Genomic DNA, 18,079 nt, shown 5'->3' on the forward strand with positions numbered 1-18,079 from the left:
TCAAGAATAAATATGTATACAATAGTTTTAAATTAAAACTTATGGTAAAAGTAAGTTAAACTTCCACTCCATAAAATAAAATAAAGTTATATTATTATTTTAATTAATTAATTTGGATAATACGATCGCTTTGGTAGCATGTTAAATGTTAAAGTATATATTACTTTTAGTAATTGAAAATGAGGGATGTTATTGATATATGATAAGAGAATTTTATTAAATAATATCTAGACATCACTCAATGAATTCATAAGCAACATTTTTTTATAAACCTAGGCAAAAGAAATTTAATTAGTATTTATTTGGTGAATTTTTAATTAGTATGAAATTAATTTCAAAATATTTTTATATACTTCACTATTTATAAAAATTCTTTATAAACTGGGTATTACTAGTAATTGTGATGTTATATTCTTTTTTGTTGAAACTAACTTTTTTTAAAAATGGAACTGACCTTAAACGATTTTTATTTGAACATGATGTTTTTTTTGAAAATAATAATAATAATAAATAACCAAAAAAAAAGAAATGGAAAAACAAGTTTACAGTAAGTAATTTTGATTTGAATAGAATATTCCGTTGGCATCTTTTGGATGGAGTTAACATGATAAAATGAGTGGGGTGGAGTGTAGATTTTGAATAAGAATGGGGTGGAGTGTTTTTCTAGCAAATCTTGAGGGGGGTAAGTGTATTTTACTCTAAAATTAATATTAAAATTAAACTTGTTAAAGTATAATGTTGAATTTAAATACAAATATAATTATGAGTATAATTTCTCTTTGTATCAATTTTATTAGGTAATAAATATAACTGCATTCCCATATAAACCAATTTAGATCTTGGCTCATTTGGTAGTAAGTGTGTTTTTCCATTTTCAATTCCAGGTTTGAATCCGCTCACTCCCTTTTTAATGTTTTAATTTAAAATCCAGAAGCTAACTAAATATATTGGTGAGTTCACATTATTATTATTTAATTGTTTGGCTCACTGGAAAAACTTACAGAGAGACTAAATTGACCGACATTTTCTACTTTTAGGAACTACGGATAGCATTTTGAAAGTCTAGGGATAAAAGTAATAGCGCGTGACCCTAATACAATAAGGAAATTTGACAGTCCAAACATCATCCTCATGAGACAATGAGTACAGAGATAACCAATGTGCCATCGAATTGACATCCCTATGAAGAAAAAGTAGGGCTGTTCGCAGTCTGGATTGATTCGGTTTTGAGTGAAAAAATCATCCCATCCAATCACTATAGTTTTATCACTTCATCATCCAAAAAAATTTCAGTTTGATTTTCAGTTTACAAAGGCGTTGTAAATGTCAAAATCAATGAAGAAGTAAAAATTGATTTGAATCGTATAAACTTCACTTTACAAGCCTAAATGATGAGAGTTTGAAATAAAATAATAAAGACAAATCAAAAGTCTCAAACAAATTACCACATTCACAATTTTTAGCTCAGTATCTCTAAAATAAGAAGAAATAATTTAATTCTGCATAGTAGATGACATATTTTTCAAATCTATGTTTACTTTGATCCATGTTTCTCAAATTATTACTCTATTTACCTAAATATATCTTCATAAATAAGTATGTGTCATATAATATTATATAAATATGTAAGGATGTAAGTATGAATGATTAGATACATGTGTAAATAAAATTATATATATATGTAAACATTTGGTTTGGATTAGATTGGTTTCGGATTTGAAAATCAAAACTGATATTCCATAAAAAATTCCGGCTTTCTCAATGTTGGATCCGCTTAATTTTTTAGTATGGAGACAAGTACGAGTATTATTTGAAAAACGCTGATTCGTTGGATTCAGGGAACGCTCCAGGTGGTCGTTATTGGACGCGAGCAAAGAAGGCGTGGATGGTTGGCAAGCTTTTGGGCTGTACGTTTGACCGTGGGGGCAAGACGACTATTCGCGGCCTAACACAGGAAATGAAGGAGTGGTGACCGCCTTGAGTGACATGGTCGTTCTTAGTGTTGGTTTGGGTTCTGGTTTAGGTCTTTGGCTTTACTTCTTTGTTTTTTTTCCTTTTTCTTTTGTTAAGGGAGGTTATTGTTGTTTATATTTTATAGGGTGGTTAAATGTTTGTGTATTCTGGTAGATGGTTTGAGGTTTTGGTTTTTGTTTTCCTCACCATCATTTCCCGAGCTTACCCTCTATTTTTTTTTTCTTCTTTACTATCATTTAAAAGAAAATTTCATAAATATTTATTGTTTTAGAAAAATATATATTAACAAATTCCTTGCCCCTCTCATGTCCCAGGCCCTATTCTTTCTCAGCCTGTTGGCGGTTCTTTTTCTCTTGTTCGGTGTTTACCTGACATGAAACAACTCCTGCACTTGGTGCATACCAGCTCTATCAATCTCATCAGGTTTCTTTTCTGTTGCGCCTCTTCTTCATTTTCATATCCCAAAACTGCGTGAAAATTAAAATTGATTTATTCTGTTCTTCTTTTACGGGAAAGGTTTTATTTTTTTTATTTTCCCTTTTTCAAAACATATTCAAAAATGTAGTACTTGTACCACCCTTTTTGGAATTTCAAGTTACAGGGTTACTGAACTGACTGAGAATATTGTTGTAGTTTTGCAGTGGTTTATAAGCATTTGAACACTAAGACATTGGTTTGTCCCACCCTGAAAGCAATGGGGTCTCAGAGACTTTTTTCAAATTCTTCACAACCCATGTTACCATTTGTTGAGGAAAAGAAGGATATGAAGCTTAATAAAGGGTTGGAAGCAAGTCCAGGTTCCAAGAAGCATGTTATTAAGGTCTAATTAGTGTTTCAGTAATATTGTCATTCTTATGCTACTTAGTGAATTGTATTCCTCTTTTTTTTTTGGTTATTCATTATAATTTGTTAATATAGGGAAATGATGCTAATAGCTATTCCATTGAGATTGAGAGGTTAAGAAATGACCCCTCCATTGTAGACACAATGACTGTTCAGGAACTCCGGAAAACCTTGAAGTAAGAAGCCATGTCTTTTCCTTATAAAGTAGCTACTTTTTTAGCTCAAGAAATATTTTTTATGTCAGATTTTGGGAATGGTTTTGAATTCTCAGGAGTATCAGGGTCCCTGCCAAAGGTCGTAAAGAAGATCTTTTGTCTACGTTGAAGAGTTTCATGGACAATAATATGGGTGGTATACAATTCTATTTTCATCATCTGAACTTTTACTGTTTCTGGGGTTGGAAGGTCATGGAGAGTTTTTTTTTAAACATTAATTATTGCATGCAAACTGTCTTTTACTCTATAGCTTTCGATTTGCTCATTTAAAATTTGCTTAAGCTGTATAATTTGAATGGTTAATAGGTTTCTTCATGCACTGCAGAACAGCATCCTCAAATAGAAGAAGAACACGGGCTGTTGATTTCTTCTGAGAATACATCTGTCGAAGTGAAAACTAAAAAGGTAGATGAAGACCATGTTGATGATATCAATGACAATCCAGAGGTATTTGAACATAGCCGGGGTAAGAGAAGGTTAAAACAATCAGGATCTGAGAGTGAAACTGTCAAAGTTACAACCAAGAAGAAGCTGTTAGTGGAATCAGACGAGGTTTCAGGTTGTGTTGCAGAATATGTAGAGTTCTGATATGTCTACTTTTAAAATGTTTTTAAGCATAACTCTTTTTCATTTTAAATTATTTCTTGATGCTATTTTCTCCCTGACTCGTCAGTTTTGGTTCAAATGTCACTCATTCAACTAGGGATCGAATCTTATGTGGGTGTTTGTTGTCAGATTTTAAGCCTTCTAGGGCAAAGAGAAGAGTATCTTCAGATATTGTCAGGGTTGTTTCACAGTCAGATGAAATCAGTACGACCACTATTCCAACTGAACCTTGGACTGTTCTTGCCCACAAGAAGCCTCAAAAAGATTGGATTGCATATAATCCGAAAACTATGCGGCCCCAACCTCTTACTCGGGATACAAAATTTGTCAAGCTTTTGTCTTGGAATGTCAATGGATTGAGAGCATTGTTAAAACTAGAAGGGTTCTCAGCCCTTGAACTTGCCCAAAGGGAAGACTTTGATGTATTGTGCTTGCAAGAGACTAAACTGCAGGTAGAATATTGATGTTTGTTTAAGCCTTTCAGAATTGTATTTTCCCATAGTCCACAGTTTTAGTTTGAGGCTTGTATAAAAAAAATAAAATTAGAGAAGTACTTTTTTTCCCTTTATTTTTGCTGGTTTATATGTGCATCTTGTGTTGTGGTTATGTCAAATTATGTATGTTCTGATGGTTGCTGGCTTAGAGATAGCTGATTTCAATACATTGTTTTAATTAATCAAGTTAGTTTTGCTTTTGGGGTTTGTATTTATAAAGATTCATTCTTCAAGTCAATAACATTGTAGATAAGTTGAAAAAGAAAGGAAAAAAAGAAGGGCAGGCACAAACCTTAACACAATGTTTGTGGAGTTATGGATCTATATTGCCTTTGAAATCCTGATACACAGATATGCTAGTCATTTAGGTTTTGCTTGACGTTAACTTAAGGTGTTAGTTGTTAATATTTTCGAAGTTTTCTGATTGTAATCAAACTTTAGCCTGTTATGTAAGATAGTGCAAATAAGATATTGAAATTCAACATTTCTTGTGATATATGATACTTATGCATTTTTCACTCGGTCTTGTTTGCCAATACATTCTGCACCTTCAACTAGTTTGATCTCTATAGAAGTTTGGTGATGGTTTGTGTTAGATAACTTCCAAGTTGCAAGAACTAAAGGGCCTCTAATTTTCATGAAACTGTAGGAACAGATTGTGGGAACTTAATCTTGTTTTGTTTAGGGCATAAAAGTTTCAAGTATTACTAGTTTATTATAGTTGACTTGGATAATACTAGTTTTGTTTGGTGTCAGGTTCTCTTGGTGATTTGTTGCGTTGGGCCATTTGGGTAAGGTTCTTCTACTTTGATCTCCCCTGTCTCCTTAGTACGATGGTATCTGAGCGTAGGTCTGTTTATTGGAGACCCCCATAAATAGGCCAACCGCGGATGTCCAATCCTGCAAACTTCACATTCCATATGTCTAGCTCTAGGCGTGAGGGTGTGTGTTAAGATGTCCAACATTGACTAGGGATATGACCAAAATAAGTCCTTATATAGGGTGAAGCAATCCTCACCTCAAAGTTAGCTTTTGGGGTAGAGTTAGGCCTAGCTCAAATTCTAGGACTAAGAAATAAGATATCAAATCATATCTATGAGATTTTGGATGACCTTTTCCTTCTTTACCATTGTTCCTTGTAACTACACACACACACACACTACTGATCATACAAAGTATGGATGAAATATTCAGTTTCTGTAATTTCAGCTTGGTATGGTATCAGAGTTTTCTGGTCTAGGAACTCTAATTATGTGTTCAGCTGCCGCCAAGGAGGCTGACCCAGTTTCATAACGTCATCGGACAACCAAGGTAGAATTGTCGTCTGTCTCATAGGCCGGTGTTCAGCCTTCTCTCTAAGAACCGTTACTAGAGACTTTGCCATGGCTCACAGCCTGTGCTGCCTTCACTGGTACGTGTGGTCCTGGCACCACCTTCCCAAAGTCCGTTCGCCGCGTTTCCTATCCTATTTGGTTCATCACCTTTCACTGGTTCCATTGAACCTACTTTCTACTTGTGGGTCTTTTGTTGAAGACGGGTGTATCTTTACTATTTTAACTTGTAACTTCGTTTAATACAACAGATCAAACAACATATCAATAAAATATTCAGTTTGTCTGATTTACACTGGTTAAGGTGGTCTTGTTGTTAGGGAGATAGGAATTGTTTGTAGGATATTTTGTTTATGAGATGGAAGATGGATGTTCAACAGTTCAATCCTTTTATAGCAGAAGAACATTAAGGGTAAATGAATTAAATGTAAAATTGCACCATATAATATCAATTATCAACTATTATAATAGAACTAGGCCTGAAGTTTCTGTATCATAACAGCAAAGAATGTTTATTTGCAAATTGTTAAATATGTGAATCGTGAGAAGCTAATCATAAGTCTTAGTTGCTGTCTTTAATAGCCTATCAGTCATGATGAAGATGTTTATTTGAAAACTCATAGTGGCTGTATTCTCTCCTATTTATGATTGTTCTAATTTTGTTCACAGGAGAAGGATATTAATGAAATCAAACGGCAGTTGATAGATGGCTATGAGAACAGCTTTTGGACTTGTAGTGTTTCTAAACTTGGTTATTCTGGAACAGCAATAATTTCAAGGGTGAGTTGACTATGTTTGTCCAGGAACTTTTACTACATAATATTAAATTGTTTTTTATATGCGCAGAAGAAAAGTTTGTTTATAGTAATGACACTCCTTGCAGATTGACTCATTCCAAGTTTTATTATTGAACTTAAAATTTAATGCTGCATGATTATTAAGTAACAATGTCTTGGTCAATCTTTTCCACATGAAATTTTTGGATAGAGATTAATGTTGATGAAAGAATTACTTTTTTCCCTACTTGAGGTGCATCTTTGGTTTCAGCCTACTTTAGTCATATTCTTTCTTTAGCAGAGATAAATACTAATCATGTTTTATCCTAAATTACGATTGTTTGGTATTCTGTTGGTTATTCATTTAACTTGTGGAATTGAGATTGGAGCCTGAAAAAGTGAAGACTGAAGATAAAATGATTGTCATTCTAGCAGATAGACTGGCTATTGGATTTTCATTTTATGAATTGCAGTTCAAAGTAGTCATTCTGTCTCTAATATTGGTTTTCTATTAATTGAAATGCTGGCAGATAAAGCCACTTTCAGTTAGATATGGCCTAGGTATATCTGATCATGATACTGAGGGTAGACTTGTGACCGCAGAGTTTGATACATTTTATTTGATATGTGGATACATCCCCAATTCTGGTGATGGCTTGAAAAGACTGGTATTGCGTTCAATTACTTTCCTTTTATATTTTTAAATTATTATATTTTGGCTTAAATACTCTGGAGGTCCCTGAAATTGTCTCCCGTACGAAAATAAGTCCCTGAAATTTTTTTTTCCGATTCCAAATCCCTGGAAATATTTTTTAATCAGAATAAGTCCCTACTCGTGTTTCTAGCCTATGTGGCACAATTTTTGCTGAGTCATTTATTCCACGTGGCTTTTCTATTTTTTTTAAATACACATGGATTAAAAAAATAAAATTAAATATTTTAATTTTAATTTAAAATCTTTTTAGGGTTAATTAGGTTAATAAGATTTTAATTTTAAATTTAAACATTTAAATTTAAAATTAAAATCTTTTTAGGGATTTAGGGTTAATTAGATTTAGGGTTAATTAGGTTAATAACATTTTAAATTTAAATTTAAATTTAAATGTTTAATTTTATTTTTTAATATATGTGTATTTAAAAAAATAGAAAAGCCACGTGGAATAAATGACTCAGCAAAAATTGAGCCATATAGGCTGGAAACACGAGTAGAGACTTATTCTGATTAAAAAAATAATTTCAGGGATTCGGAATCGGAAAAAAAAATTCCAGGGACTTATTTTCGTACGGCATACAATTTTAGGGACCTCCAGAGTATTTAAACCTTATATGTTCTATATTTCAATCTGACAATGGTGTATCCTCATCCAGCTAATCCTTCTGTAATTGAATATAGTCTTACAGGGTGACTCAATGGGATCCTTCTCTCAGCAATTATTTGAAAGTATGTATAGCTCCTTTCCCCTCACCTAATGCGATAATTCTTGATTAATGCTGTAGTAGGTATATATTGCTCCTTTCATACTATTATATTCCCTTGTCAGAATACACCATCCATCCTAATGTGATGCTACCTTTCTTCTTGTCATTTATGCCAAATTTGGTTAATGATATGCCCTAGATAGAGTTTTTTTTATTCATGTTTGCATGTGTTAGAAAAATTTGTATTGCTAATGTTGTTATATCAATTATTAAATTCCTTGAAAAACCATTCACAATGTTGGGTATATGGATGGATCACTTTATTTCAACAAAAAAATCGAGGTGCAGGGTGATGCCTCATGTTGTACACCACTACACTCTTTGCCATCTGTGTTTAACTTTTTGTTGATATACTGTGTAAATGCTATTTTCTAAGAAGGAATATCTACATGCTATCAAAAACGTTAGTTGTTTGTATCTATTTTTAGGATTCTTGATTAATTCTATTCTTGATACAGGAGCTGGAAAAGACAAAACCTGTTGTTTTGACTGGGGATCTGAATTGTGCTCATGAAGAGATAGACATATATAACCCTGCTGTGAGTGATTCTGATTTACTATTCTGATATTCTCCATGAAAACAGTAAATGTTTCACATCGGGATACCTCAGTAAATAATACCAATGAGGCTCAGCACTTGTTTCTTCTAGAAATTACTAGATTTAGTAGAAAAGGGGGAGAAGTAATAAAAAAGTTGTTAATATTTTTGTTAATATGCCTTTGAGAATTTGTGACAGAACCTGATTCAATTTCTGTAACAAACCCTAATTCCCAAATTGGGAATCAGAGGAGATACATGAGAGAGATACCAAACATCCTCTCTAACCCTAGAAAGAGAACCACTTCTCTCTCTAAACCCAATTTCTAACTGAATACAAAGATACCCCTAATGTTCACTCATCCCTTATTTATAGGCAACATGCCTTATTACTACCTTCTAACTAACTACCTAATATGTGAGTACCTATCAATTTGACTGCAATTATAATTCAATCCTCTCATTATGGCTTGCTATAAAAATTGAAAGAAAATTTCAACATTACATATCAATGTTTACAAGTGGAGGAGTATTAACGTAATCTTCTAAAAACTACTTAACACTATGATAGTCCATTTTAAAAAATGCCAATACAGTTTAAGAAGTGATCAATTAAGAAAGCTGCCATCGGCAAAGGGAAATGCTTGTTTGGAACTTGGCACAAGGAATGCCTTCACGAAAGCGCACGACACATTACCTGTTATTTTTTATTTAGCAGTTACTAAATTCAACCTGTAATTATGTAATGTTATCAACAACTGTGATTGGCCATTTGCTTTTCGTCAAGGCTATCGTGCTGTGAGTGTCGTGCCAAATAGCATGACTGATAGGTTAATATATGAACTACTGAAAAGTGTGCTAATCCAACCGATCTTGCTTGGTTTATCTCCATCGAATCAAATTAGCAAAAGTTGTGTGGTCATAGGCCGTGCTTGCTATATGTATGTAGAAAATAAAAAACAAGATGGAATTTTAAAAAATAATCTATCTGTTAATCAATATCATGAATAATCAAATGGAGTGTTGAAGTTTCCAAGAGCACAAAGATCAGTGTTTTTAATCTATTCTGACTGTTACGTATATCCACAGGGTAACAAAAAAAGTGCTGGGTTTACAGATGAAGAAAGAAAATCATTTGCAGCAAACTTCTTATCTAGGGGATTTGTTGATACCTTCCGTAGGCAGCATCCTGATGTCGTTGGATATACATATTGGGGCTATCGGCATGGTGGGCGCAAGACTAACAGAGGTAATTTTATCACACTCCTACAATTGTTTTCTTGCATATTTGTAGTTTGTATAAAATGATCTGGTGATGTTATGTGTGAAAATTGATAAATAGAAAATGACAATTAGATTGATAACTACTTATTACATGATTTTTGCTCATGTGGTACTGTGGTAGTTCCCCTTGACTTTTCCCCTTACCCCTTTGCATATGTTCCCGAATTTGTTTGCTGGATGGGAGTCTTTTAAATGCTTTTTCCTTTTGTGGAGATAATTGCAACCAATAGGAAAAAACTTAGTTACCCACTACTTGATATTTTATTATGATGATAATTTCCTGAACTACCCTTTTCTAGGCCGTGTGTCATGTTCTAGTTGAGCAACTATAAAAATTGCACACATGAAACTGTACTTAAGTTTTGTCCTTTTACGAAAGCGTCTAATTTCAATTTGCAAATGTTTTGGAAGAATTATCTAGAAGAAGCACACACAAGACTCATTTTTGTGTATATCTATCTCATTTTAGTAGTGAATAGTCAATTTGCAATATGTTTTATGAGAATGACCTTTACAATAAGGTTTCTTCTGTGTTCTCTCAATAGTTTGTTTCAACATTTGAAACAGGATGGCGTCTTGACTATTTCCTTGTCTCAGAATCCATAGCAGACAAAGTTCATGATTCATACATTCTCCCTGATGTTATGGGTAGTGATCATTGTCCTGTTGGCCTCATTATCAAGCTTTAGTTCTATGAATGCAGCACCCAGTCTGAATCTGTAAGGAATGTTTGCTTGAAATTGTAATCTATGAGCAAGCAGGGATTTTACATTTTTTTTGTCTGGCTTGCGTCATCTTTGAAAATTAGCAACCTTGTGCATTCTAATCCATGATTTCAACCAAGCTATCAGAATGGTGTACGGGGTATCAAATCATGTGATGTTAATTGAAAGAACATAAAGAAACTAGAACCTATAACAAAAATTGGGAGTAAGCAATTATCTACAAGTCAAAAGGAAATAAAAAAGTGCAGGTAAAGAAAATGAACGTACGTGAGTTTCCCATAGTTCATATTTATTATGCTCGGAACTACATTGTGGATGTGGATAATTAAAAGTATGAATTTACACATTAAAAGTATCAGTGTTTGTTATAAAAAAGTATCAACTTTAAATTGTATTTAGGGTTACCTTAATATAATTCAATACTCTTTCCGTTCCAGAAAGATTTTCGTTTTAGTGACTCAATTTTTTCTAAATTGTTTGTTGTTTTAGAAAATCAATGAATTTGTTTCTAATTTTTTTCCATCTATATCCTCAATTAATAATTTTTTTCTCACTTATCACTTTTCATATTAACCAACCACAACTCTTCTCTATCAATTATATTCTTCTTCATCCAAGCTTGAATTTTATTGTTGCACATGTAGTTCACATACTCATTCTTCTCATTCCATCATTAATCAACACATAATTAATAATCTTTCCACCTCTCATTAAACCTTAAATTGCTATGTGTTCAATTTTGATGCATTGAGGGTAAAATTGTTTTACATAGGCAACCAATTAAATTATGCCACATAGGATTAAACGGTAACAATTTTTTAATTTTAATTAAAAATGAAATAAATTTCTGAAATTGGAGAAATTAATTAGATGTTCGTGTAAAAAAGTTTTACATAGTCAATGCATTAACATTTTTCTCAATTACTATTTTAAGCTCACAATTTTCAATTTGTTTGAATAAAAAGTGAAATTTCTTGCAATTTCTTTCTCTTTATAAGTGTTTATGTTACTTTTTTTTTTTGGTACATAAGTGTTTATGTTACTATTATAAAGAATTGCCTACTTTTAATTTATAAAAAGATATTGCGCATTTTATTATTTGTAAAGGATTTTATCTATAAAAATAGGCTAAAAAGCAGTTTTTGTCCCTAATGTTTCAACTTTGTGAAAAAGTCGTCCCGATTTTTTTTGTTGTTTACGTTTGTACCCTCCATGTTTCACAAAAGTGAAGCGAATGCTCCTCCGTCAATCAAACGTTAAAAAACTAACGGAAGGGGCTGACGTGACACTAATTTAGTGATGAAGCAGGCCATGTGGCGTGCTTTTTTTCTTCCTGTGGTGCTGTGCCTAGTCATTTACTTACTAATCCATAGTTAAGTAATCATTTTAGTTAATTTCTTAGTACCTAATCCTATTTAATCAAACATAAAGAATATTTTCCTAGCCAATACAAATAAGCATTACCCTTATCCCTAAGGCATAGAAATGCTTATTCAGTTTCTTCCCAAATCCCTAATCTTTATCAATTTTCCAATTGCACAGAAAATAGTAACACATCCAAGGTTCAACTATAATGGGGAAGGGAACGCGTAGATAATAATAGAACAATTCATATAAATTATAGCATATCCAAACATAGCACTAGTAAAAATACATCTCCTCAAAACCATAGGCATTTTACTATCTGATAGAAGAGAGATATTCAAACTAACTAGATAAAGAGGAGAACAATCAATATAATGCAGGTCGTAGGGAAGATATGTCGCTAGCCGGATCTAGTTGAATGAGAAGAATATAAAAAATCCCTTGCTACACGGAAAAATGAGGTGAGAAAGTTGATTTTTCCACACCGGTTTATACTTTCCCATCTTCTTTTGAAAATTTAAACAAAATGTTCAAAACAAATGTCATAGTGAAAACACATGCGTTTATTAGTCAATTAAGTAAATATGCTTAGGACTTAGATAACTACGTATATGCCGGTGCTTATAAAACCTTTGCTCGGTCTTAACCTAAGAAAACGTCAAAAACAAAAAGACTCTAATGTATGCCTAACCAAACAATAAGTCATATTTATTAGTCGATATAATTGAGATTGGAATCAAATGTAGTGAGGTTTTTTAACACAAAGAGGATATCCTCATAAAGTCCCATTAAGTAGGAGAATTTATCTTGCAAGATATTATGCTGTATTGTGGGAAGGGATAGTCCTCACATATCACATATTCTACTATGATAAGACTTTTTAAAATGATCAAATGACATTACACTCTATCGATCATACAACTTCTAAGCCTTGGTCTTTCTACATAAATCAAATAGTTAAGATTTTTTACACAAAAAAAGTGAACATCCCACGTGGCAACCCTTAGATGAGTTGGCAACATCCCATTGGCATTATGACGATTAGTTTTTTTTTTTTTTTTTTCGTTTTTGAAAAGAAATAGTAGAAAACAAAATCAGTGATTCATTCACCAACTGCAAATCTCCACCGAGCAAAACGAACAACAATGGCAGCACGAAAGAGAGCAGTGTCTTCCGGCGACCCTTCTTCCGAAAGCACACAGCGGAAGCAGCCACAAGAACACCCAGATCCTCCAATCGCACCTCCCAAATGGGGTCTCCTTCTCAAGCTCTCTATCTTCTCCATCCCTTACTTCTATCTCATCTTCTACCATTACTCCATCGACCCACAACTCCGAAGATCCATACTCATCAATGCCGGAATGAGCCTCGCTGGGTTCTTCGTCACTGTCAGAATGATCCCCGTCGCCTCCAGATACGTTCTCAAGCGAAATCTCTTTGGATATGATATCAACAAGAAGGGTACCTCTCAGGGAAATGTCAAAGTGTAAGTTTTTCTGTTCATTTTCCTTTTTTCTTAAGTGGGTATGCGTGGGATTTTGATTTCACGATCTGGGTATTTTTTTTTGTGATAATGCTTCCATTTGATAAATCTCTAAATATGGATATAAAAATTGTAGCCTTATAGATAGTTTTCTTTGATTTCATTCTATACTTTAGTTGTTGAATTGATAATATTTGTACTTCTAAATTTTCCTTTTCATTCATTTTGTCATTGGAATTCTTGAATTTGGCATTTCATTTTAGGTTTTGAGAGGAAATATATGATGACAATGAGGATGTCTCAAGCAAAGTGGTAGTTTTGGGCTTTGGCTAATAATCAACTACTATGCTTGAAACATTTGGCACATAGACATTGAACTGTTTGGGTGTAGTATAGTGAGAAAAGTGAAGTTAAATTGAAGAGAGTACTAGGAAGACTATTAATGTCAGAAAGTTATGAAAATTGCAGTTAAAAAAGTTCGAGAGAAACAACATGCCATGTAGGAGGAATAATAACATTCACTTTAAATTTTAATTAAAACAAAGATATGTTTTGTGATGTGGTGGAATTCAATTGGATGGCTGGTGTAAAATATGTTTACACTGACGGTGCACATCCCTTTAATTCTATATATTATGTATGTCCATCATGTGTACACAAGAAGCATTCTGTTCAGCTAAAATAATTTTTTGATACTGAAGTTTTGCCTATGCTACACTTTTTTATGTGCAGGCCCGAATCATTGGGTATAGTTGTTGGTATTGTCTTCTTGGTTGTGGGGATCTTATTTCAGTATTTTAACTTCACAGCAGATTCAAATGTAAGTACATGATCTCGTAAGCTACAAGTTTGGTAATCTGACTATTCAGTGAAGCATTGGTATATTAGGAATGATATCAATAGAAGAATGGAGAGTTTACTATATCAACAATTTTGATTTCGCAGTGGCTTGTTGAGTACAATGCGGCATTAGCATGTGTCTGTTTCATGACATTGCTTGGATTTGTCGATGATGTCCTCGATGTACCCTGGAGAGTGTGAGTATATAAGTTTTCATGTTTTGCTTCTGCAGTTGTGCATGTTTGTCACTAATGCTAGAATAGTTTCTATTTTGCTTATATGTCTATTTGAAGAACAGAAAATTACTACTCCCTTCAATTGCTGCACTTCCTTTGTTAATGGCATATGCTGGACACACAACTATAGTTATACCAAAGCCACTTGTCCAACACATCGGGATTGAGATTTTGGATCTCGGTTAGCTTTCCACACCTTTATATTCAAATTACACTTAAGTGATCTAATTGCTCTAAAGATTCAAAATTTTCGCTATAACTTTTCGATGGGGCAGGATGGATATATAAACTATATATGGGGCTATTGGCTGTTTTCTGCACAAATTCCATCAATATACATGCTGGATTAAATGGCCTTGAAGTTGGGCAGACAGTGGTTATCTCATCAGCTGTAAGTATCAGAGCTTGTAAAGGATAGATACTGTGGGTGTAGAAAATGATAGATACTGTGGGTTTGCAGATTCTGATGCACAATATTATGCAAATTGGAGCATCAAAAGATCCTGAGTATAAGCAAGCTCATGCATTCTCCATTTACTTAGTTCAGCCCTTGCTAGCTACCTCTTTGGCTTTGTTTTCTTTCAACTGGTACTTAATATTAGATCTTTATCTTTATGTTTGAGACCTTATTTTCACATGATTGATAGTAGCTTACGAACAATCTGACTATTTTCTTATTCTAGGTATCCTTCTTCTGTTTTTGTTGGTGATACCTATACATACTTTGCTGGGATGACTATGGCTGTGGCTGGTATTTTAGGCCATTTTAGGTATATCCTTACTTCATCTGACAGAACTGTTAATTTGTCTATCCACTTGTGTTTTTTCAGTGCTTCGATATAGATTCACTAAATTTCACACCGCCAATCTTGCTTTCTGTTCTAAAAAGGATTAGTCGTGAAGACAAATATGGTCAATCTTCATTTTTATAATTTGAAACCTATTTATGTTTCCTTCTTATGGTATCACTTGAATCTTTCCATTTTTCTTCATTTTTGGAGTACTTTCATGAATGATTTTCAGTACATTTTATAAGAAAACCTACCGTCTTTCACTCTATATAACAAATAAGCTACCTAAAGTGTCAACAAATGGACCATGTGATTTTCATCTCAATCATATTGGACAAAATAATGAAGAACTTGTAATAGTGACCTTCCAAGTCTCTTATGTTCTAAAACCTAACTTCTACCCCATATAATAGCAGAAGGTTGTTGGAGGTGAGGGTTTTCCATTCAAATGTGAAAGGTTTATTCCTTTCTGTCCTCAGTAAGTAACTATTTCATTTGTCCCTGAGGATTCTCCTGTCCATTCGACCTTTTTCCTCCTTCCATAGAATATTCATAAACTTAGTTCTTTAAGTAAAATAAAAGCAGAAAAAATTGAATAATCTGGCTTTCTGAGCTTTGTTATATTTGCAATGTAAGCCTTTAGCAGATGATGACCTGATTGGACCTGGACAAGAGAGAAACAATAGTTTAGTGCTAATGCTTTGTTTTGGTTTAGGAGAGAAAGAGAGAAGAGAGAAGATTAGTAGAGACAAAGAGATGGCAAATAGAGTAGATCTTGTAAGTTGTTTGGTATGACAGAAGGAGATGAGAAAGAGAGCAGAAAAAATGATGTGGACATTTTTGGCTGAAATGACATTTTTACCTTAAATATATAATCATTTATAAATAAGTATGATAATGATAGAGGAGTAAATTGGGAAACTAGGTAAAAATGGCACTCTCTCCCCCCTTTCTCTTCAAATTGGTGAGACCACAAAAAGTTTGTGGATCCCACATATTTTTATCTCTTTCCTCTCTCACTTTCCCCTACCACTGTCCACTCCAACTCTCTCCTCTCAAACTCATCTCTATCAAACATAGTGTAAATGTTAGTGCATTTGTATGAACCATTGCACTGTCAGTTTTATGAACTAGCATTACTGTGATTATTAACTGCCTTGTAATAATTTTGCTCTTCTATCCTTGCTTCAGTGAAACACTCTTGATTTTCTTCCTACCTCAAGTTTTGAACTTCCTCTTGTCACTTCCCCAGGTATGATACTAAGAATCTAACCATTTACGTTTACAATTAGAAATTTTGTCAAAGTAAAACTGTTAAAGAATTTTTTGTATGTTTTCCTCCAGCTTTCTGGCTACATTCCATGTCCACGTCATCGTCTGCCGAGGTAGGCTTTTGCATAAATGTATCCTAGTGATTGTTCCGGGCATCTTTGCACGTCCTTGTTTGGTTGAAACCTCATGTATCATCTACTCATCCAGGTTTGACCCTCAAACTGGACTACTGACTGGGACAAATGATGGGACACTCGTTAACTTCTTCTTAAGAACTTTAGGCCGGAAGTCTGAAAAGGCGCTTTGTGTTTATCTTCTTGTTTTCCAGGTTTCCCCCCCTTGCCTGCATCTTTTTTTTTCCATTTTTGTTTATGCTTCCCATGTTAAACTTGTATTTTCTTTCTTTGGACAGGCTTTGGCATGCTGTTTCTGTTTCTTTCTGAGGTATCTGCTTGCCGGTTGGTACAAATGAAAGCATGAAGCTGATAAAACTAAGATACCGTAGGAGAGGTTGAATTTGTTGTATAACATTTTTGTAGAAACAGTTTCTAGTGTCAGTGGATATCATATAGGTTTTGGTGGGTGTAATTTTCTTTTCTGTTATTTGAATGAATGATAAATATCAACTAACAGAAATGAATACAAGTTAAATTTACCTGGAGACTTTGAATAACTAACATATTATGTCATTGCTTGACAAGATGATGATCATTAATTTTTACGCAAAATTTTTGTCCTCTGGTTGTTCTAATCAGTCAAATATTTTTTGAACTTCTAATCAATCAAATATGGTCCTTCCATTCCATTAACATTCCATCCAAATATTAACAGTGTGTGCTGAATGGACAATAACATGGATAAATTTAATTATGTGGAAATACCATTTTTTTCTTTTAAACAATGTCGATGTTTTCTCCCTCAACCCACTTGCACGTCTTCTCCATCACCAACAATTGGAGGAGAAAGAGAACCTCAACTAACCAAAACCACTTTGGTATGAGAGCCCGCAAGCACCATACACATCAGTGAGATATGAGAAAGAGAGCCTTTGAACAAAAAAGAAAAGAAAAGAAAAGGAGAGCAGTGTGAGATATGAGATCGAGCAATGCACACAAAATCAGAAGTGGTTATGTCAGGAGATCGCGATCAATGAAAGTTTTCTCGTGACAACTCAGGTCTCTTGTTCTCGTGAGATATTATTGTATTTCTTGCCTGTTAGAATATGTTATCCTTATTCGATAGAAGAAACCGCCAATCCTTACCAGATTACTATAGTGGCTTTAGGGTTCTTATTCTCCTCGCCGGTTGTATGAGAGGAGAAAGTACTTGTTTTCTAAAATACTAGTGTTTTTTTACCCGTGCGTTGCACAGGGAATATGTCTATCGTATTTGATACGCTAATTAATATGTTGATTTTTAAAATATATTAAACTACATGTGTAATAGAAGAGTCTGAAATGCGAAGCAAAGTGAACAAAAAGACTTTTCTTCTAAGCCTGATCCAGATCAACAGGAACTCGTATGACATTTGTCATGAACATTAAGACAATAACACAAATCATAGAGTAAGGAATTACCAACATATTAAACAACATATGAAATAAAAGAGTCTGAAATGCTAAGTAAGTGGTTAAAAAGTCTTAAATTGAATCCCTTGTTGCATAGATTGAAATTGTGCGATTAATTAACTAATAAAAAGATTGGTTAACGAAATCTCAAATACTGCAAAACGTATAAGGGAACGGTTTAATGGTGGCTAATAAACAATAGCTGAGTTAATCTACAGTGAACACGATTATGCACGTTCGTTTCCACTCATATGTTCTC

General features: G+C 33.6%; 2 protein-coding genes across 4 annotated transcripts; both read left to right on the top strand.

Moving 5' to 3' along the window:
- The first annotated feature begins 2,241 nt into the window (after positions 1 to 2,241).
- On the top strand, positions 2,242 to 10,383 carry LOC130720961 (DNA-(apurinic or apyrimidinic site) endonuclease, chloroplastic). 3 transcript variants are annotated; one of them, XM_057571670.1, is made up of 12 exons: positions 2,242 to 2,397; positions 2,608 to 2,794; positions 2,893 to 2,993; positions 3,089 to 3,168; positions 3,358 to 3,591; positions 3,768 to 4,090; positions 6,133 to 6,243; positions 6,770 to 6,907; positions 7,633 to 7,680; positions 8,177 to 8,257; positions 9,346 to 9,505; positions 10,108 to 10,383. In XM_057571670.1, the coding sequence occupies exons 1-12, from the start codon at positions 2,348 to 2,350 to the stop codon at positions 10,227 to 10,229; spliced, it is 1,635 nt and encodes a 544-aa protein (XP_057427653.1). In that variant the 5' UTR covers positions 2,242 to 2,347; the 3' UTR covers positions 10,230 to 10,383. The 3 variants fall into 3 exon arrangements, with proteins under 3 accessions (XP_057427653.1, XP_057427654.1, XP_057427656.1); XM_057571671.1 differs by lacking the exons at positions 6,770 to 6,907; positions 7,633 to 7,680; XM_057571673.1 differs by lacking the exons at positions 9,346 to 9,505; positions 10,108 to 10,383 and having other exon boundaries at positions 7,633 to 7,739.
- A 2,344-nt stretch (positions 10,384 to 12,727) lies between these two features.
- On the top strand, positions 12,728 to 16,913 carry LOC130720627 (uncharacterized). Its single transcript, XM_057571297.1, has 11 exons — positions 12,728 to 13,116; positions 13,846 to 13,933; positions 14,059 to 14,150; positions 14,252 to 14,370; positions 14,465 to 14,580; positions 14,650 to 14,777; positions 14,873 to 14,959; positions 16,172 to 16,232; positions 16,325 to 16,365; positions 16,460 to 16,580; positions 16,665 to 16,913. Exons 1-11 carry the CDS (start codon positions 12,776 to 12,778, stop codon positions 16,722 to 16,724), a joined length of 1,254 nt encoding a protein of 417 aa, XP_057427280.1. The 5' UTR covers positions 12,728 to 12,775; the 3' UTR covers positions 16,725 to 16,913.
- Positions 16,914 to 18,079: the final 1,166 nt, after the last annotated feature.

This window comes from Lotus japonicus, chromosome 5, assembly GCF_012489685.1.
Source record: "Lotus japonicus ecotype B-129 chromosome 5, LjGifu_v1.2".
Taxonomy (NCBI): Eukaryota; Viridiplantae; Streptophyta; class Magnoliopsida; order Fabales; family Fabaceae; genus Lotus; species Lotus japonicus.